We start from the raw sequence: 23,005 nt of genomic DNA on the forward strand, positions 1-23,005 counted from the left end.
ACTCATTTAATGAATAATTTTTGAAGCTAAGTAATGAATGAGCAACCAAACTGATTGATATTTTCTTCATTTAAATTTGCATTAAATGTGTAATTTTCAAAGCCTTTTTTGCTCATTTGATTCAATTTTTTTTTAAATATTGTTATTTTTTGATTAAAATAAATACTTTGGCTCAATAATTTAAAAGCCTTAATTATTTAGTTTAGATTATCTAAACAAAAAAAAATTAAGCCTTTGTTTAATATTGATTTATAATATTTGCTTTTTAACAAACATTATGAAGTATATGTGGAAATAAAATAGAAAATTATTTATTCTAACTATTTATATAAAATTGATTTACTTTATCTTACACAGAGTAGCAAGAGTAAAAAAATTAAGCCTCTGTTAAGTATTGATTCATAGCATTTATTATAAAAAAATTAATCAAGTATATGTAGAAATAAAATGTGAAAATTGTGTATTGAAAACTTAGTTACTTTAATTTATTTTGCCTTTTATAGAATAACAGCGATTTAGTTATTGTCCGAAATGAACCATTTTATGTAAAATCTGGTGAGACATCACAATTAACCAATGACATCTTGCTTTCTGTTGGAGAAAATTTGCCGTCAAGTGATATAATATTTACCATAAAACGTTCAGCAAATCCTTCAATTGGTAACTATATTTTTATTTGGTGAATCTTTCAAATTACATTATCTAGCTTTGAAAATATTTTAAAGTATTTTTATAGTTAAATATTGGTGATGACTCGTCTGTTAGGGCTACAGGTTGGGATTGCAATACCGGACCAAAATTTCAAATACCGGTATTCGGTATTTTTAAAATCTTAATACCGGGATACCGGTTTTAATACCGGTATTAGAAATTTTAGAAAAAGAAAGAAAACACAGGTGTTTCTTTGTTTTATTTACCAGTTTTGTTATAGAGTGTAAATGTCACAAAAAATAATTTATAACTTATAAATTATAACAGTATATAATTACAAAAAAGTAAAGAAACATCTTATTTATTTAAATCACAAAAAAAGTGTAAATATCACTATTCAGTCTGTGGTACTATTACAAAGTTTTGAAATGTGATCCTAAAAAACGTAATGCATCCATTGTACTGTCATTAAGCCTGAAAAGTAATTTTGTGTAAAAATTACCAGCTGTCGAAAACGCTCTTTCGGCAGTTTAGTTGGTGGTACTGTTAGCAATGCGTGATATATTTCCAAGTATTTATCTCTAAATCCCTTATCTTCAAATAAAATAAATCGATCTCTCGTCGGATGATTTTGGATATAGCTGATTTCTGTATTGTATTTTGGTTCGTTTAATTTTTTTTTATTTATCGCTAATTCTAATTTGTGTTCAAGAGACAATTCCTTTTCACTATCGATAGTAGTGACATCATAATCTTCGATAATTGAACCGAATTCTTCTGAATGTGGATAGGTTTGTGGGTAAAAAATTTTAAGAAAATTTACTATAAACTTAATCAGATTTGAATTATTTTTTTTTCTTTTTCATTTTTATTTTTAAAATCCTTATAATTATGTAAATACCAAAAGACATTTTCTATTTCGGTATGCCTATCTTCTGTGCGATTTTTCAATGTAATATATAATTCTTCAGATAATGATGTGTGCTGTTCTTTCAATGACTGCAACATGAAATTTATTGTTGCATTAGCTGTTAATAAATTAGAATCTCTCCGACATAATGCCTCAATCGTCAGTTTTATTGGAAGTAGAGCTGATATAGTTCTGGATATTAAGTCGAATTCACTATCTGAAAAATTAATTTATAGGTTTAAGTCGATTATTGCTTTTGGATTGGATTTCTCAGTTTCAAAAATCGTTCCATCATTAGGAACAAACTGTTCCAACGTGTTTTAGAATCTATTAACATATATTCTGTTTTATTTTCAGTTAGTATATATTTTAGTAATATATCCTTTTTATAGGGGAACGTTTAAATATCTGAACAATTTTTCGAACTTCCTATAAATTATAGGAAGCATTTCTTGATAGGTTAATATTTCATCCTCATTATAAATATCTTCTTCAACAATTACATTGTCATTATCTTCATTGTCAATATCACTCTCACTCTTACACTTTTCAAAGTTGGAATCCGAAATTTCTATATCCACAGTATTTGGATTCGTCTGTTCTTTATTTTTTTTGGTATAATACATCTATTACTCCTAAACTTTTTTCATAATTGTTGCTCCATCAGTCGTTATGGTTACAATATTTTCTTTCAGGGATAATCCATGTTTCGCTAATATAGATTTAAGCAATTAATTAAGTCATTAATTAGCTAATTAATTTCGCCCGTTAGGGAGACATGAAAACAAAAACGTATACTATTTTGCTATGTTTCGCGTTACCTGAACAGATAGTGGAGACAATTTTAAAAATTTCTAGTAAATACCGAAAAACCGGTATTTAAACTTGTGAATACCGGTATTACGAAATTGTACAAATGGCTCGAAATACCGGTATTCGGTATCCCGGTATACCGGTATTGCAATCCCTAGCTACAGGTCTGCAGAAATTCTGAATTTATTTTTAAAACGTGTTTTTATTTATTTATTTATTTTTAATTGGGTTTTTTTCCCCTATTTCTTTCATATTGGATTATTTTTCCATTTCGTTGAACAGTGAAAATTAGAAAAAGAATAACTTAAAATGAAAAAAGAAGCTAAAAAAAATGAATAAAAATGAGGAATACAGAAGCTGGAGGTGTACAACATATAGCGCATGAAAAATAGAAATTCTTTCATTACACAAACGCTGATTGGCTTATTTGGGGGGACTGACATTTTCTTCTATTAAATTTGGGGGTAAATAATCTGCTCAAGCTGTAATCTATCTTATATTTTTAAACAAGCAATTCTTGCATATCTATAAATTTATTTATTTTGTGCATCTTGGAAAATGGCTGTAACTATTTGGATCAAATTTATTTAGATAAGTTTTTGCTATATAAATATCTTTCCTGAAAAAAAAAAGTGATTTTACATTTTAAAAAATAAACTTTTTTTATAGCTAACAATTAGAACCTTTTTCCATCTGCTCTCATGCTGACAATGCCATATAGCGCCGTCTCAGACCCGATTTTACCACTGTAAAATTGAGTGTAAATTCAAAAATAAAAGTAATGACAATTAAATTGTAAAATGAATACTGTGATATAGCAGATTGATTTAAATAACATGTTAAACTAAGTGTATTCACGATTTTTTTCTATTTAAATGACAGTTTATATGCAGATAAGATTAAAAAATATTCATATGCAATCAGTATGTGATTTGTGTTTAAATAATTTCTCCAAAAAAACACAATTTTACAAAAAAAGGGGGGGGGGGACTGCCGAGCGAATCTCGGTTTTCCTGATATGGTTTAGTATATGACCAATTTCATGATGTTACCTTATTCCCCTCCCCCAAAGCTCTTCTTCACTCGTTTATTTGTTTTTCATCACTTTGCCTCGTTTGTTATTATTTGGTTCTAATTTCGTTTTCAACTTGCTTTGGTGAAAACTCGTTTGCTTTAGTAATCTGCATTCCTTTTGTTTCCTTAGAAGAGGCATTAAAAGAAAGATGCATCGATAATTTTATAAAATATGATTCAGATAATTGCTTTAAAAATTTGGGGTCAATTTGATGTTGAAATTCTTTATTTTAAAAAATGTGTTTTGAATATATTCTCATAAGAATTTTTTTTTTTTTTTTTTTTTTTTTTTTTTTTTTTTTTTTTGTTCTACTTGTTTTCTAAGCTCACGAACCGCCACTAAATATTGATTATGATTAATTCAGTATGAAAATTGATGTCTGTATTTTTAAGCACTGGTGTAAAAATTAATTGCTAAATAATTCGCTTGTTGAAATTATTTTTCTTTAATAGGACAATTTTTCAAGAAAACTAAAAATTTGATTGGGTTGCAAGAAATGAAAGAAGAGAAAATAAGTTTTACTCAAGCTGACATAGACAATGGAATGATACATTATAATCATGATTTGAATGGCACTTTAAAGATAAAAGTTAAAGTAAGTTTTATATGATCTCGTCTCATACGCATTCAAATAAGATCGTTAAAAAATGTCGTATTCAATAATTCAGGCAAATTTTAAAAGTAAATAAAAATGTACTTGTTAAAAATTTATGAAAATTCAATTATTAAGCTATTAATTTCTTTAAAATCATATATTATAATTAAATAATCTTAATGTATATATAAAATGTATTTCGCTGTATAAATTGTGCTTTATAGAAATAATAAGACTGTTAAATATACAGTCGATCTCTATTTAAAGAAATCTTATGTTCTTTTTATAAATTTTGTTGTGGAGAAAATTCTCTGAAAAAAATGTGTAAATTAAATTATCATAAGTTATAAATTGAGAGAAAGCTGAGACTTAAACGCCTATTACCTTAATGCATTGAACACATTTAATTTATGTTTTAGTCTACAGTTCTACATCCTACCCAGATAATATAAATAACACATTTTTTCTTAAAAATGTTTACATTTGTAGAAAGATTGAGACACATTACCTCTTGCATTTCCTTAAAATTGTAGATTTTCATCTTATCTCAAACAACGTTAGTATTTATTGCTTTGAAGAGTTTTCATTATTATCTGTATCACCCACTATGTTATCTGTTTATTATCACTTTGCCAAAAATTAGTTGCTAAATATTTTGCTAAATAAAAGTTTTTTCATAATATAAAAAGTGAATAACATGCAAATGTTCTGCAGAAAATTTCGAATTCATCTTGTCAAGATTCTGCCTAAAGTTTTCAATAGACTACAGTAAATATATCAAATTTGTTAGAAATGTGATTTTAACTATTCTTAAAAGAATTGAAAATTAATGATATTTGTATTTTTATCGGAACAGGTTTTAATATATGATTAGTGTTGGAGTTTTGCTTTGAAGTTACATGTTTGAAAAATTTTTAATTGTGGCATAATGATTTTGAGTAAAATTATTTTACTAATGATGGTTATGAAAATTTGCTTTGTATTTTCTAGGTAGAAAACAAGAATACCAAATCTTCTCTTAACTTTGACTTTGAAATTCTCAATCTGGAAGAAGGACTTGAAAACTCATTACAAGCAAATCAATACGGAATGATGGTTAGAATTCATAAAGATATTATTGCTTTCATTTAACATGCAAGCCTCGTTCCGACGCCCCGTGGGCGCAGTGTGTCTGGCACAGTTTGTAATATTTTTCTTCAATTGTGGTTTTCCGGGTTTCTTTGATGTTTGCTCATTTTACCGATAGTTTGCGTGAAGTTCCCGATAGACGTCCACAGACGTGAGTGGTCCTACAATGGATCAGATGGAAGATTTACGACCATATCCGTAAAGACAACGGGCCGTTGGAACGGGGCTTCACACTGCTTGTTTAAGTAGTTGCACACACTAAAAAAAAAACGTTTTACAGGTCCTTCAGAACCATCCAGCCATCATTTCCAGTGACCACCTCTCAACTCAAGTGAATGGAATTTCACCTAATGATATTGTATACATGATTACTAGGAAACTTTTGAAAGAAGAAGGATTTTTAGAAAATCTTGACCAACCTGGAATTAGGCTGCAGTCTTTTACTCAAAATGATATCGATACTTTGAAAATTGTGTATCATCCACCACCTTATGGAGGAGCTTCTGAGAAGCAATTTATGTTCCAATTTGTTGGTTTGTTTATTTTAATTTTTTTTTTATCTCTTCTGATATTTTCAGTTTTAGCTCATTGTTTTTAGAATACAAGCTTATTTAGAATTAACTCTTTTCAAAATCCATTGTTATGGTTTCACGAAAATTTTTATGCTCATATAATGCTTAACTATGCTGTCGTTAGATGTTGATGTATTCAAAAAAATTCTAAAGATAAACGCATTTATTTTTATAATTTCCAAAAGATCCCGATTTTAGGAAAATTTGGATTTTCAAATACAGAAGGAAACATGTCTTTCACATGCCAATACTCGAATTTGTTCTAAGCATTTCAACAAGAGAGATTTTTTTGAGAATTTTCCTAGGAAAGCAAACATTGAAATGTCTCAAATAATCTATATTATTGATTTTCAAAGCTTCATAACTTGGTTAGTTTTAGTTGGGAGAGAGTGAAATTTTTTAATGCTGTATCAAGTATATTTTACAGAATGATTAATAAACGCAGGAGACTGTATAATTTGTTTTTATTTAGATGATAAAACTTAGAGTATTTTTCAACTAGAAGGGTAAGCACAGCTAATAGAAAAAATTAAAATTCAGGATAGATACATTATATTAAAAAAATTAAACAATAATAAAACCTGACCTCATTTTTAAAATTTACAAAAATATTTCGAAGAAATGTTATGTCCGAATAATTTTTGTCTTCACCAACTCTATGGGCTGTTCGTTTTTTATTATTAATTCATTCCAAATTTGAAAATTTGCAAAGTAGGAGTGGAAAAAAAACTTTGTAGTGCCATTTTAAAGGAAGTTAAGACGGCTAAATAATATTAATGAGCCCCGTGCCTCCTAAGGCCGACTCTCAAAATAATAAGGAAACTAAAGTGACAAATAAAATCATTATTAGAAACAAAATAATAAAAAATTTATTGATATAAATAGAGGTCGTCTTTAAAATTAAACAAGTAAGGTACACAAAATTGTCTTAACGCAAATTATTCAAAAATTTAAAATTTCTTGAAAAGCAAAGAACAAATTCTTTTCTGAAAAAATTGAAATGTGTACGATTCTAACTTATATGGAGAAACGGTTTCCCAAAACATTTAATTGAGATTCGAACTTCTAACCAAAAAACATCGTAACATGATAATATTTTAGGCTTGATTCCTGTAATTTTATTTTATAGTAAAAATTTCCTGTTAATTTTACAGCAGAAAAAACGCCTTTTAATATATCCGTGTAACTATAAATCTAGTAACTAAAACAATGAAAAATATTGTTCTAATTTTTTTTTTAAATTTACCTAAAGTAAAGGGAAAAAATGTACAAAAATAAAATTGACATCATGGAAAAGTTTTTAATTTACGTTTAAACTTAAAACTGGCTTTTATGCAAAAGTATACTGTAAAATTTCTGGAGAAAAGAACTTTCATTTTAATTTTAATTTTTGATTAGAAATCTAACTAAAAGTTTGAAAAATTCCTTTCTTAATGAAATATTACTCATCTAAATAATTATTTGCCAAATTTGGTGATTTTAGACTTAAATGTGTGCCTTTTAGAATTTTTTTTTCTTTTCTTTATATATATATCATGGAAGTCACATTGATCATGTCTTATGACACAGTTCATAGATACTAGGTTATAAACACTATCAGATTAAAAGGTTCAAATTCGTTGTATTAGGTTATTAGCATCGTCATGTGACTTTCACCTTTTTATATTTTCTTCCAGTTATTGATGCTAGAATTGGATCACAGTTATCACCTGTACAGAACTTCACTATCACAGTGACTCCGCCAAAGATTGATTTCACATCTCCCGCATCGTCTATCGATTACAAAAGTACTATTTTGCTCACCCAAGGTCAGTATGTTAAGCTTGAACATAACTGGCTGTCAACTGAAGGTCATGAACTGTCAGCTGATCAACTTGAAGTGGTTCTTACTAATGCTCCGCAGCATGGGGTGCTGATACAAATGATGGGGGATAATAGAGTTGAAATTCAAGAAGGTTTGGATATTTTAAATTTCTTAATCACTATCGTACAGGCTTTTATTATATAAAATTTGAAAAATTTAGCCTTGGACCAATTAATACCAGTTGGGTTTTTTTCCATGTACTATTTCTATTTCAGAATTATATTTTCTACTTTATAATATTCAAAGAGAAGGTTTTGTAATCGTCAAAATATTCGAACCAGATATTTTGTAAAACCTAAACATTTCAGATCTTCCTGAGTCCAAAAAAGAGACATCTAGCGTTAAGTCTGTCTATGAAAACAGTAACTCAAAAAGGTCTCGAGTTAAATGTATGAAATTTGGTATGTGGCCTTTTATTATATTTATGGGTTTATGTCAAATTTTGAATAAAGTTTATTTACGAAAAGTCTGATTGTTTGAGTACATGTGAACATGTAAAGAATTGAATAAACAAACTTTACACAGATTACGCATCAACAGTGCAGATTCATATCAAAATTTCAAACAAATCTTTCAAGATGTTGACCATCTGTCGGTTTGTACTTTCACATACATGTAAACGCTATAAGTCAAAATACAGTGGCCGAAGTAAATGAGATATAGTATGTAGTATGTTTCTAGAATTGTAGTTAAGTTCCAAATATTGGTTCAAGTCAGTAAAAAAAAAAGGGGGGGGAGTGCCGAACACATGTATTCAAGTCTTAAAACAAACCTGATATAAAGTGTTGAGAAACTAAATTTGGAAGGTGTTGCAGAAAATAAATATATTACTACTAAATTTGGTTGATCTTTTTGTATAGTGTGAAATTGAAACGCCCTCATCTGTTACAGCTTACAATGTTAGAAATTATTTTTTTCAAAAAAAATTTCTCATTTGTTCAACATTTCTTTACTGAGATTTCGACAGTTTTATGGAATTACAGATTGCAATAATATTTAACCACATTTTGTAATTCAATTTCATTGTTAAAACTTACTGCCCTTCTGCTAAATTTCAACTCGTACCAAAAGCACGCTTAATCGTCTTATTATTTACAACTCAGAATTCTTTGAAAATCTGTAAATGGGGATGTCCGAGTGGCATATAAATAGGAAGAGGAAGAAACTGGTATTGTTAGAGCTGCAAAGCTGTTCAGTATTTCTTAATTATAAGGAAATTTATAGTAATCTTTCAATGTCTTTTTTAATATTCTTTCTCTCTCTCTCTCCCTCTTAAATCTTTTTTATTTTATTTTAAAATCATTTCAACAGTATATTCACCATACTTTCCTGTATTACTTATTACTTAGTTGAATTATTACAAATAAATTATTTATCTTAAATTCCATTATTAAAATAAAAATATTTTTTTCTTCTGAAAGAAATACTATATGTATGTTTTCAATTTCATTTTTAAATCAACATTTCGATTTTTTTTAATGGAAATAGTGTACTATATTGGAAAGATATTAAAACACGTTTCTATAAATGTATTAATATTTTAACATGAAATAGGAAATTTTTAAGTTAATAGAAATCTTTGCCACTATCAGTCTCTGCAAGTCGTTGCTGTTATAAATATATTTTAAAATCCTTTTAAATAACCTGCTTATTACTGGGAATTATTTTAAGGCAATTTTTGAAATTATATTTTGCTTCCTATGTAAAAAAAAAAATTATTATAAATTTTAAACGAAATATTATCATTAATTGTCATTAATACACTGCATATTTCTTTGTATTTACTCAAATTTCTTAAATTTTTTTGCATTTTTTCAGATGATGGATTTGCTTTCACTTCAATTATTAATGATGCATATTATGAGCATGATGGTTCTAATAATTTCCATGACAGTGCTGTATTTTCCATCATGGGCGGAAGGCATTCAACTCTAAATCGTGTAATATTTGAAATTTCACCTAATGACAGAGAGAGTCCTGTTATACTTGATTCCACTACCTTGATGGGCTCTGTTACTGAAGGTTTGTTTTTCTTGATATTTGGTTTCATGTAAATTAATTACTGTCAACTTATCAGTTTCTGTAAAAATTTGTTACAATCTGTTGAATGATAAATAATTTATGATTGTATATAAATTTCCTGTGCTTCTTTACTAGTCTAAATTATTCCCTACATAAATTGATTTGATACCATTTTTTTCATATAATTGTTTTATACTTTTTCTTTAATTTACTCATATAATTACTTTATTACTTTTTCATTTTAATTACTTTATACACCTGTACCATGATTTCTGTCTTAAAAATTTTTTGACTACTGGTTAACCTATTCTAGCTGAGAGATACATATATTTATTCTCAAATATTTCAGCTACATAACTTTGTTCGTGAAATAACAATTTAATATTTCACCTTGCATTTTGGTTTATATTGTTTGTGTGAAATTTAATGGTAACATTTAATAAGGTTAAATTTAATAATGGTAAAATTTAATGTTAAATTTAATAATGATATTAAATTCAATAAGGTTTAATTTAATAATGGTAAAATCTAATGAAATTAAAAATTACTATTGTAATAAATTTATTGTATGACATTCTAAAAGTAGACTTACTGTGAGATGAATGCAGAAAAAAAGATATGAATTGAATTATATCAGAATTTATATTAATAACTACCCTGTGTCATAATTTTTCTTTTATTAAAAAATTTTCGTTTATCGATTTAGTAACGATGTAAACGTTTTTGTAATTTTAAATAAATATTTTGTGTTTTCTCGTATTCTATCTATATAAGTATAAAAGTCTGAATATTGAAATTAAAACATGTCATTAAATACTTTTGAAATATTATACATGTGGATTCTATTCAAATATTCATAATGTAATAAATGTATTACTTTTAACCAAGCATAAATTTATCATTTATACATATAACAGAATTGAACGTTATCTTACACAAGCTTTTAATCGATTATTATTCCATTTATCAGTAAAATATTTGTAATATTTATGTGATTCCATATTCTTGCATTTTTTTTGTTTGCAATTTTTTATGAATTGATTTGAATATATTGATTTTATTATTGGGTATCCAAAAATGAAGTTTCCTTTTAAACTTCTACCACCGAAACTAGTAGTGTAACGTGGGTATCTGTCACTTGGAGTAAAAATCAAATTCGCCGCCCTCTTATTTTAGTATTTGAATCCAAAAGGGTCCAAAATTTACAGCACGAACTTTTCAAATAAAATGAATTTATTACCTTGTATTGTACAAGTTACAAGTAACGAAGACATGTATGCATCTTTTATTAGATAATAAATGCATTTGCAACAAGAGTTTTTACACGTATGCCACTTATCTATACATAGTATGAAATGAAGTCTCCTGAAAGTGTCTGTATGTTTAAACCAGAAAAACTCGAGAAATAGTTAACTCATATTGGAGATATTTGTGCCATTTTGTAGGGCATTTATTGGGAAATGTTTTAGTATATTGAAGTCATATTATTGAAGCCAAAATTAAAAAAGGAGTTTTATAACTGCAATTTTAATTATTTTCCTACTACGATTTGCGCATGTACGAAAATTTCAAATTGCTTTGCACTTCATTAGGCAATAAAAGTGTCCTAATAATCGTTTTCTTTCTTTTAATTACTTTAGTTTCTTGATACCTCTTGTATTATTTTATTTCATTACAGTGATAACCGAACCCTTATTAAGGTTCAAAATTATTCAAAGTAAAAAGCAGTAATTGTTTATCTCTTGAAAGAAAATTACAAAATAATAATAAAAATTTATCTTTCTGTATAATTGTTTTATACATTTTTTCAGGAAAATCCTTGACTCTTCAAAGATATCATCTTGCATTCACCGATTTAGTTTCTGAAGATAAAGATATAGTATTCAGTTTGCTAAGCATGCCTAAATATGGAATATTAGAGAAGGAAGAAAATGGGGAATATTACTTGTTGAAGTAATATTCCCCATTTTCTCCATTCCCCATATCACCAAAAGATGATAATAAATTAATAGTTCACAAATCAGAGTCTCTGTGTTTAAGAAATTATAAAAGGGACAGTAATTGTTTATCTCTTGACAAAAAAATTACAAAATAATAATAAAAATTTATCTTTCTGTATAATTGTTTTATACATTTTTTCAGGAAAATCCTTGACTCTTCAAAGATATCATCTTGCATTCACCGATTTAGTTTCTGAAGATAAAGATATAGTATTCAGTTTGCTAAGCATGCCTAAATATGGAATATTAGAGAAGGAAGGAAATGGGGAATATTACTTGTTGAAGCCAAATGATCGGTTCACACAGTTTGACATTAATGAAAAGCTTATAAGGTACATTTATTTTATTTCATACATTTATAATTTTTAAATTTTATCTTCTTTTATTTATTTAAATACTTTCAAAGAATTACTCAATGAAATTTTGAACAATTTCAAAGAGTTGTTTAATTTGCAAATTGGAACCAGATACTCATTTTATGTATCATTCCTAACGCCATTTAATAATTTTAGAAAATTATCAAAATAAAAAACAGGCATTTTTCCAAATTTTAATATGAGATGCATGTAAACATACTGTCAAGCTATTTTGCTTGAAAAGCTAAAATTGATGTCATTTCAAGCAGAAATGTAGTAAATTTGTTTTTAGAAAATAATTAAAAAATTCGTTACAAATTCAATAATTTTGTTCACATTGTCCCTCATTGCTGTGCGAGTACAATATTTAAGGATGTTCTCGTAACATCACATATGTAAACACCAAATTGCACATTTGTTCTAAAAAAATAAAATTTGTAGATGATAATAAATTAACAGTTCACAAATCAGTCTCTGTGTTTAAGAAATGATAAAAGGGACAGAAAATTCCAATTCTGCCTGTATCCAAGTAAGTCTTTTCTAATAAAAATAAAAATTTAATTCGGTTATTTTATTTATAAAAATTTCATTATTGCTGACTGTTATGTTTCTACTTGTGTGTATGTGTAAAAATTTTCTATTTTGTTTATATTTAAATTTGATTTATACCTATTTTATGAGATCAGTCATTTTTATTTTCTCATTTGCGTCATATAGAGAAACTATAGTAATCGTCAAAGATTTTGACGAATCTGCTAGTTTGATACATTTCTGAGTTAGAAAAACATAATTTTGAAAAATGTCCGTCTGTCTGTCTGTGACAAGGAAAACTCAAAAACGGTTTGAACTAGGGGGTTAAAATTTGGTACACGATCTTTACACCAAATTTTCAGATTTCTGTCAAAGTTTGAGTAAAATTTTTTCAGAGGAAGCCCGGCTGTTTAAATGTAATTTAACATGATAATTACAAAACGAATAGAACTAGATAGATAAAATTTGGTACACAGATTTAGCATTTATAATGTAGACGCCTATCAAACTTTGAGCCAAATTCAACCATGGGTCGACTTTCTGTCTGTACTTTCAGAAAACATGCAAACGCGGTAACTCAAAAACGCAATGACTTAAATATATTGTTACGAAATTTCCGGGGTTCGTTTGGATAGTGGGAGTTATATGGTGTGGAGAACGCTCAATCAGCAGGTGGCAGTAGAAAAAGAAACAACGACGTTTATTTACACGAAGACACACAGGACAGCACAAAGAGGACAACTATATACAGCACAGAGAAGACAATTATCTTCAGCCGAGAGACGTGCAAACAGCAGCACACAACAAGACTCTACTGCAGGCAGTAGCGCACAGCGTAGTTCAGCTTGACTCCGTCGCTGCTCTGCTAATCCCTGGAAGACCAGTTCTTCACCGTCGATTCCGACTACTCTTCCCTGTAGCTTCCGACTATTCTCTACCGTCGATTCCGACTGTTCTTCTCCGCCGATTCCGACTGCTCTACTCTGACTGGTTCACGACTACTCTTCTCTGGCAGCTGCGGCTGCCTCCTTTTATAGGTCTCAGGAGGCGGGGCTAGAAGCCTCTCAACCAATCAGGAACGTTCGAGGCGTATCTCTGTTCCTAATGGACGTATCGGGGAAATTCTCCATGTTTCGGATATAATCTATTTTGGCGCCAAATTCGTCACCAAGTCGCCAAATGGTCGCCAAGTTTGTCGCTAAGCTCATGGACCTCCGACGCGACACCCGGACTCCGTCTAATACAGATGACTCTAAAACTGTCTTTCTGATGATGGAACCAACTATGCTGGGAAGCCGCATCACAGATTCGTAACAATACCAAATTTCGTACAGGATTTTGCGACTACAAGTACAGTTTTGTGTCAAATTTTTGTTTCAATCGGTTCAGAAAAATATGTCTAAAACAAAAATTCCAATTTTGGATACTATTAACACATTCCAGTGATCAATCGTTATATAACTCGCCAAGGATGACACGATAGATTCATTAAAAATACTAAATTCATGCCAAAAGTTGATATTTCGTAATTGTTGTATTACAAGCATTGCAAGTTTATTAGAGAATACGCAAGAAAGTTTGGGGAAGACCTTTCCCGCTGGTTAGTCTTTTGAAAAGTGAGTTTTTTACTGTACAGCAGTTTTGTTATACAAAAAAATATAATTGTCATTTTATATTTATCTAATAATTATACTTATCTTTTTCTTAATTCCCTGATAGTTATAAAGGAATTGTCAAATTCTTTTATGCAGGTACACTGCAAATATGGGCATTGGAGACGACACTGTCCGAGATTTCTTGTATTTTGATGTGTCCGATGCCAGCGGTAATGTTCAGTCTAATCAAGTATTAACAATGAAAGTGAAACCAAGAATAAAGAATCCACCTGTTTTGAAAGTACTCAGCGATGTCCAAGTGAGTAGAAAAACAGCTATCAATTTTTATGGATGTAAATGAAGTGATTATTTGCGCTCTGAAGTATTTTATTCCTCATCTGTAGGTTAATGAAGGCGGGGAAGCAATCATTCCATCCGGCGTTTTAGATGTTTTTGACCCAGACACCCCTTTCTATAATCTCACAGTTATAATCGAAAAGCAACCTGATTATGGATTTATTGAAAATTCTAGACCAAGTAAGCCAATTTTATATATTGTTTGAAATCTCCTGTTTGAGATTACTTATTTTGTAAAGCTTATACAGTAGACTCCCGATTATCCGCGGGCGGGTTATCCGCGCCTGCCGCACTAAGTTTGTTTTTTATTTTTTTGCTTCCAAGCAAAGAGAAAATGCTTCCAAAGCAAGAAGCAAACACAAATGACTGATTTCTTCAAGAAGGTGTAGTTTTACAGTTATGCTTTTGTAATTACATAATACATTACAGTATTAAAACAGTACATATGTACTAATTTTTCTGTGTATCCTTGACGCCTCTCGTAAGTACAAAGCACTTTTCTATTTTCATTAACAAAATGCATTTTAGGTTAGTTTTGAGTGATATGCTAAAATATTAAGCGTTAGTGAAACATTTCGTGCTGTTTATTTTACGTTTTATTGTACATAAAACGGTTTTTTAAAGTTGGAATGACTGTTTTCTCTTTTGCTATACCCGTTTTTAGCTTTTTTCTCAGATTATCCGCAATTTTTGTTATCCGCGGCGGCCGCGCCACCCAATTCCGCGGATAATCGGGAGTGTACTGTACATTGCTACTTTAAAATAAACTTTGTTTTAAATATGTTGGAAACCATAAATTGCAACTTTCACGCTGAATTTGTCTTCCCACGGAAAAAAGTTTTCACCTTGCCTAGATCTGTTCCTTTGTGTCGAACCATAAGCCCTCTTTTTAACAACATATTTAAATAGAACTCACATTTTTCTAGGTGTTTTTGCCATGTCCTGTTTCAGTCGCATAAATTAATGGGTGAAATTTAAATTCAGCTTAATTACATTAACGTTTCGTTTTGAAGCAGCGCGACGGCTATTTTGAGACCGATCTCTCTGTAATCAAGTGATTAAGAAGATTCCAATAGGATAATATTTAGCCAGATGTACCAAATATGCATACAAAGTGGTTCTTCGATTGAATCGGGTTTCGAATTTAGAATTATCTGATTCTGAAGCCGAGTCCTCAACATCAACGCCCAACTGGGAAAATGTTAATCTATATCTTTTAATCTAATTTAAATCCTAATTAATGTTCTAATTTTTATCTTAATTTAGCCTGTATTAACTTCTTTCTAAAATGTTATCTTATTTTCTGATCCATTTCCACTTTCTTTATTTAATTAATTCTACACATGCTCTATAAAGCTGCTGTTTGCATAGTTCTCTCGCGTTTTAAGTGAAGGAATAAAAATCCCTAATGTTTACAACATTCTTCCAAAGATACCCAAGATTTCTTTTCCTAAATCGAAACGTGTCAAAGATATCTCTATCAAAATCTCAGAGTAAAATCACTGAAGGGAAAAATTTCTTTCTCTTTTGCTCTTGTGTCGCGAGTTTGACGCATTTTTTACCGCGTTTATCTTATACAAATTATGCCTTCCGGAATGAAATAAATCGAAGATAAATTTTCATAACGGAGAATATGAAATATTTATATGAAAATATTAATTGAAACGCATTTTATAGTTCCAGGTGCCGAAAACGACCTTGCTGGAATTCCAATCTCAGCATTTCCATACATTGACTTAATGGAAGGTTATATAAAATACATGCAGGTGGGACATCAAGGCGTGGAACCGGAGCAGGACACTGTTTTAATTTATATAACTGATGGCCGTCTGACGTCATCACAACAACTTGTGAATATAACTATACGACCCATGAATGATGAAACTCCCCATGTGTTCGTTGACGTCTTAACCGTTCCTGTGGGCGGTTATGCTAAAATAACAAATTCTACCTTATCGGTAGTAGATGCTGATACAAAGCCAGAACAGTTGATAATTACACTGGATGACCCTCCAAAATTTGGTAAATGAAGATTTTTATAGTTTAGTGATGATATAAATATAGTTACGTTTTGATTATTTTTTGTTATATTTTTTGCAGGTATTATCAAAAAACTGCAGAAAAGTACCATAAATTTCAAACAGAGTCAAACTTTGTCTAAGCAAGACTCTTTTAGTTTCCAGGTAAGTTGGTTCTCTAGAAATTATTTTCATTTGTATGTGGGTGCGTATTAAATGTATAAATATTCTTAATATACAAATAGTTACCGATATTTAAATAAAAGCCAAAGACTTGAAAAAAATTATGATATATTAAGGAAGCATCTTTATTAAAAAAAACCGTGAATAAATGCAAAATTCCTGTGTTTTCTGTAGAAATTAAACAAGTAGGGGTTTTTTCGTTCTAATTCTGCATTATATATTCTAAATATGCTTATTATTTGTATTGTATATCCTTAATATATTTTTAATGTATAACTAAGCAATTCAGTTGTTGTTGTTAAATCTGTGGTCTGTACATCAAATTTATGTTTTATTCTGAAAAGTTATTTATTATTTAATTACAATTCACTTTTATACTAATAAAATAAATACATAAATTTTAATACCTCCATCCTGCCATTTTATGAGCCATTTAACTAATGCTATATTGCTCAGGGTATTCTTAAAGCTTTTAATCTAGCGCATGAAGCAACTAAATTACTGTAACATAATAATATACGAATGAAGCATTAAACTTATTACTAATGTAAATAGCATTTTCCAAGAAATTTTCTTATTATTAAATGCATATACGAAATTATTATTAAATGCATTTTAGGAGAGATTTTTTCAACTTTTGATATGATACCTTTAAAATGACAGCTCTGATGAAATTAAAAAGTAAATATTCATGATATAAAATGAATGGATTTTTACTTTCTCCTATCTGTAGTATAGAGAAAGTAATGTAATCGTCATAAAATTCGAACTCGAGATTTTAACAATATCCACGTTTTAAACATCACTGAGTTAAAAAGACACTTTTTTGGAAAATATTCATTTGTCTGTCTGGGACAAAGATAATTCAAAAATACTTTGAGCTAAACGGAAGAAATTTGGTATACGGTCATAACACCAAATTTGCAGATTTCTATCAAATTTTGAGCAAAATCCGTTCAGAAAAAATCTGTCTATCCAGCTGTTTGAATAGAAGTTAACGCTATAAAAAAATTAAGAAGATAGATAATAAGATAGATAATTAAGATAGATAATATTTGATAATAAGATAGATAATTAATTAAGATAGATAATATTTGATATACAGATTTAACATTTATAGTATAGGCACCTATTAAATTTTGTGCCAAATCCAACAAAGGATTGACCTCTATCGGCCTGTCATTTTCGAAACATGTAAACGCAATGACTTAAATATATCAAATTTGGTACGGAATTTTGTGACTACAAGAGCAATTTTGTATCAAATTTTGTTTCAATTGGTCAGAGAAAATCGTGTCTAAAACACAAATTCGATTTTTGGATACTATTTATCACATGCCAATGATTAATTGCCAAAAATCTCGCCAAGAATAGCATGATATATTCCCGCCAAGGATACATGATGCTGAATTCTCACCAAAGGCTAATATTTCATAACTATTGTACACCAATGCTGTGCAAGGCATGAAAGAGCTAATAGATGTACTATGAGATAGCATATTTATTAGAGAGTATACAAGAAAGTTTTTGGGCCGCGGTGGCCTGGTGGTAAGGTCTCGGCTTGTGAGTCGTAGGCTTTCAGGTTCGAGACCCGATTCCACCGAAGAACCGTCGTGTAAGGGAGTCTGTTGCACGTTAAATCCATCATGCCAACCGTCCTCCCGCTGGTGTGGTGTGGCGTGGAGAAGGGAGTGCCAGCTCAGGTGTCGTCCTCGTCATGACCGCGAACTGACTCATTTTCTATTCTGTAAACAAAACCCGCAAAACTGAATGCCGTCAACATCTGTAAATTTTAAGAAAGTTTTTGTTCCGCCTTTTTAAAGTCATTTTATCTCTTTGCCTCTCCTATTCCAGGATCTATATTAAACTATATTTTAGAATTGAAAAATAGCACACTTGCACTTGGGTCAGTGGACACACCAATGCACTTGTGGCACACCACGCTGTTCCATTTTTAGTACGACAGTTTGGTTCGATCTTGCCACGCGCATTTTACATCAGCTTCAGTTGTCCTTCGATGAATACCTAACCAACTCTTCTTCTCAAGTCCCCCCCCCCTCTTTTCCACGGCCGTGGTGGCCTAATGGTAAGGTCTCGGCTTGTGAGCCGTAGGGTTTCAGGTTCGAGACCCGATACCACCAAAGAACCGACGTGTAAGGGAGTCTGTTGCACGTTAAATCCGTCATGCCAACCGTCCTCCAGCTGGTGTGGTGTGGCGTGGAGAGGGGAGTACCAGCTCAGGTGTCGTCCTCGTCATCTGACCGCGAGGTCCGTCTCAAAATAGCCCTAGTGTTGCTTTACAACGGGACGTTAATATAACTAAACTAAAACTAAAACTAAACTAAACAAGAAAGTTTTTGGGAGACTACTCTAGGTGGTTTTTAACTGTGTTTGAATATCCAAGATGTATTCAGTATCTTTTTTTTTTTAATTTGAAATTTCATACATTTTTATTTACCAATAGGACGTGCTGAATGGGCTAATTTTATATGTTCATGAGGACTTCAGATCCTTCAGAAATGATTCTTTTGCTGTCATTGTTAGTGATGGACATCATAGTCTGCTTGAAACTATACACGTCATTGTGATTGTTAATGATAGGGAAGTGCCATTCTTGGTTCGTAATCTTGGATTGGAATTAGCACCAGGTAATATTTTACTTGAAAAAAAATATTAAATTGATTGAAGTAATGTTTACCAATGAAAATTATTTGAATTTCTTTTCAATGAGTCTAAAATAAATATTAATTTAGACATTGGAAATTGATTTTTTCAATCTTTAATAGAGTTACAAAAAATTTTTCTTCTACAAAAAATACCGCCACTCAATTGTAATAACTCAGCGCATTTAATTGCTAGTGCAGCAGCTTTCTTGCTGTCTAATTCTCCAGTTTTTCTTTACCTGTCGGCGACTCCGACCACTCTCACACACACAACTTCCGCCGATAAACACACTTCTTCTGACGATACACACGACTTCCCCTTCAGATTCAGATTTCCCGTCTTTTATAGTTCCGGGAGGCGGGGCTGGAATCTTCGGACCAATCAGGGCGTACCTGGCTGTATCTTGGGTCTTAGTGGATGGATCGTGGAAGTTCTCGAACTTTCCAGTAGTATCCATTTAGTCGCCAAATTCATCGCCAAACCGCCAAATGCTCGCCAAATTTGTCGTCAAGCTCCGTGGTTATTGACGCGGCATCCACTCAACATGCACAGGACAGATCGTACAATTGTCTTTCTTACGATGGCACTATTCGAGCCGGGTAGCAAAATTACAGATTTGTAACATTGCTCCCCTCTTTAAAGACTGACGTCCCGGCAGTCCCACTTCAATCCAACAGCTGGCGTAGGCTTTCGAACGATGTGATGATGTTAATGCGTTTGGCGAGTTCCGCACTTTCGAAGATGACATCATTCACTAATTTGGAGGCGACTAACGATCCATCCAAACCTTCTCAATGCTTTTGACTCAGACCTCTTCGTCGCTTCGGATTATACATCCAGACTTGATTTCTCTTTTTGAAGTGCAAGATGTTCCATGGAGCCAAACACCGTATCGCAGCAGATTTCTCCTGAACGAATTCTAGCCAGGCTGATCCGTTTTCCATTTTGAACTTTTTCTGTCGAGTTAACCGAATATCAGGATTGTCCAACAGTGCCTTCCGGAGTCTTCTTGACAACCACGGATTCACCTTCGTCGGCAGAGCTTTCACGGGAATACCGATTCCCGGCTCATCCTCATCACTCGAGAATTGTCCGCAGCTCTCCACGCAGGATCTTTTGAAGAGGACATCTGCCTTTGCGGAAAGGGTTCCTCGGCGATGACATAACTGATCCGGATGCACAGAAGATTCCTCGGCTCCTACTTGTATCACACTCCTATACAAATCCACCGAAAGGTTGAATTCTTTAAGGGGATCGAGGCCGAGATTACAGGGATCAGCGATTCCAGCCATGTGGTCTTCATCCATAGCACTCAGTAAGGAGTTATCAAGAGGCTTGCTAAGAGGTTGTCTCGTCAACATCTGGAATGAATCCAATCCAAAATGGGTTGCATTAACTTCTGAATCCATAGGCATCGAGCACGGGTCGCCACTAACAGACCCGTCCAAACAGAGTTCATCTTCTCCATCCCCAAGTGTTTGCTGTTTCGATTCCACTTCAGGGGACTCATTCGGAGAAGCCTGTTTCAGCTCTGCCATTATTTGACAGTCCACCTGTTTGTGCATCTCCTTATCAAACTTTAGTTCATCCTCAGGATGGCTAAATTCCTCTTCAGTGACACCGGTCTCCACTCGATCTTCTTCCACTTGGCTCTCGCTGTTTCTCTCAATTTCTTCTGCGATATCATGGACGTCTTCGGTTTTGTTACTTTTATCTTCTAAAATTTCTATCTTGAATTCATTCTTCATTTTCTCATATCCGGCTCTCAATTCATCTTGTCCTTTCTTTATCTCTGCCATCATGGCAAGTAACAATGCGAATTTTTCATCCATTCCTCTGTTTGAAGGCATACACAGGAAAGTCCAACTAATCCCACTTCTGACACCAAATGTTACAAAAAATTTTTCTTCTACAACAAATACCGCCACTCAATTGTAATAACTCAGCGCATTTAATTGCTAGTGCAGCAGCTTTCTTGCTGTCTAATTCTCCAGTTTTTCTTTACCTGTCGGCGACTCCGACCACTCTCACACACACAACTTCCGCCGATAAACACACTTCTTCTGACGATACACACGACTTCCCCTTCAGATTCAGATTTCCCGTCTTTTATAGTTCCGGGAGGCGGGGCTGGAATCTTCGGACCAATCAGGGCGTACCTGGCTGTATCTTGGGTCTTAGTGGATGGATCGTGAAAGTTCTCGAACTTTCCAGTAGTATCCATTTAGTCGCCAAACTCGCCAAATTCATCGCCAAACCGCCAAATGCTCGCCAAATTTGTCGCCAAGCTCCGAGGTTATTGGCGCGGCATCCACTCAACATGCACAGGGCAGATCGTACAATTGAATTTCTTACGATGACACTATTCGGGCCGGGTAGCAAAATTACAGATTTGTAACAATAGGTTTTTCATTGAATTTACGAGAATTTTTTACATAATATCTTTTGATAAAAGTTATATTGGATACTATTAATCGTATCTTTTGATACAAGTTTATGCCGGAAAGACGTAGACTCAGGAACTGCCTTCTAAAGAACAATATAGCTTGGCCTCCTCATTTATCTGTCTTTGTATGGAGCAAATCATCTTTCATTTCCTATTGTACATATATTAATAGTATTTTCCCTGTAATATTTAAATTTTATTTCTGTGTGTTTGCCTACATATATTTGCATATATACTTTTTATGCTTTGTGCATTTGTATTTTGAGTATTTTATTTTTATTTTGGTCATGCTTCTTCAATTGTATTATATCATTTACTGTATGTTTCCGTTAGTATGTGAGCAATTTTTTTTAATTTTTTTTCTTCTTTGTATTTGTGTATTTTCTTGCTTCCCCCATTTTTCCTTGCGTTTGTACCGGCGTAATTTATATTTGAAATTTCTTCCACTATCAAATAGTATACTGACTTACTTTTGTAAGCCTTGTGGTATACTGTTGACACACAAGGAGTTTATATATCGAGAATAAAAAAAGGGTTATTAAAAATATTCTTACAAAACAATAATATATATACAAAAAGTCTATTCCTACTTAGGCCAACAAAAAAAATTATTTTAATTACTTTTTATTAAATAATTGCAATTAATATAAATATGTATATACATATGACATAATTACAATATTAAGTGGCAAAATAGAGCTTGGCGACCATTTGGCGACATAGCGACGGATTTAGCGATTTTGGCGACCAAATAGAAATTATTAGACAGATTTAATTAATTAATTAATATTTGAAAAAAACTGTATTAGCATCGTGTCATCCACTGTAAATTTTAAAAAAATGTATTTGAACTTGAGTGGATGAATAAAAAGTATTTTATTAACGATTCTAAATTTGAATAAGATATATATATAGGGAGAGTATGAACTAATAGTAGGAATTGAAAAGAAGAGTCAATAAAAATTAGTTAAAGGAAGTACGTAAAGCTTTTACATATGTCAATCATTTAAAAAGAGTTATAATTCTTTTTATTATTTTTAATGACCATCTTTAAGAGATTTGCCAAAAATATATCTGACGAATTGCCCCAATCACAGTAGTGATTCCAAGGTAGTGAAATGTTTTCAGCAATGGAAGGATCGACAAGCTAAGTGTGGAATTACATAGAGCCTACCTTGAAGAGAATTATGTTCCTAATCCCCTCACCTAAAAAATAATTCATTTT

The 23,005-nt window shown here is 31.3% G+C and overlaps 2 protein-coding genes across 2 annotated transcripts in view; both read left to right on the forward strand.

The window, feature by feature from the left end:
- LOC129987545 (extracellular matrix organizing protein FRAS1-like) overlaps positions 1-11,587 on the forward strand; it is a 67,734-nt gene extending 56,147 nt beyond the window's left edge. The window contains exons 25-31 of the mRNA XM_056095513.1: positions 504-660; positions 3,902-4,044; positions 5,035-5,139; positions 5,453-5,705; positions 7,421-7,699; positions 9,427-9,630; positions 11,442-11,587. Of these exons, the coding sequence (XP_055951488.1) occupies positions 504-660; positions 3,902-4,044; positions 5,035-5,139; positions 5,453-5,705; positions 7,421-7,699; positions 9,427-9,630; positions 11,442-11,587 (1,287 nt within the window). The remainder of the gene's footprint in view (positions 1-503; positions 661-3,901; positions 4,045-5,034; positions 5,140-5,452; positions 5,706-7,420; positions 7,700-9,426; positions 9,631-11,441) is intronic.
- Positions 11,588-11,777: 190 nt separating this feature from the next.
- The window catches only part of LOC129987994 (extracellular matrix organizing protein FRAS1-like), a 71,700-nt gene continuing 60,472 nt past the window's right edge, over positions 11,778-23,005 (forward strand). The window contains exons 1-6 of the mRNA XM_056096059.1: positions 11,778-11,962; positions 14,269-14,431; positions 14,517-14,649; positions 16,147-16,491; positions 16,570-16,652; positions 19,135-19,318. Coding sequence (XP_055952034.1) covers positions 11,859-11,962; positions 14,269-14,431; positions 14,517-14,649; positions 16,147-16,491; positions 16,570-16,652; positions 19,135-19,318 — 1,012 coding nt within the window. The 5' untranslated portion in view covers positions 11,778-11,858. The remainder of the gene's footprint in view (positions 11,963-14,268; positions 14,432-14,516; positions 14,650-16,146; positions 16,492-16,569; positions 16,653-19,134; positions 19,319-23,005) is intronic.

This window comes from Argiope bruennichi, chromosome 10 (assembly GCF_947563725.1).
Source record: "Argiope bruennichi chromosome 10, qqArgBrue1.1, whole genome shotgun sequence".
In the NCBI taxonomy this organism is placed as follows: Eukaryota; Metazoa; Arthropoda; class Arachnida; order Araneae; family Araneidae; genus Argiope; species Argiope bruennichi.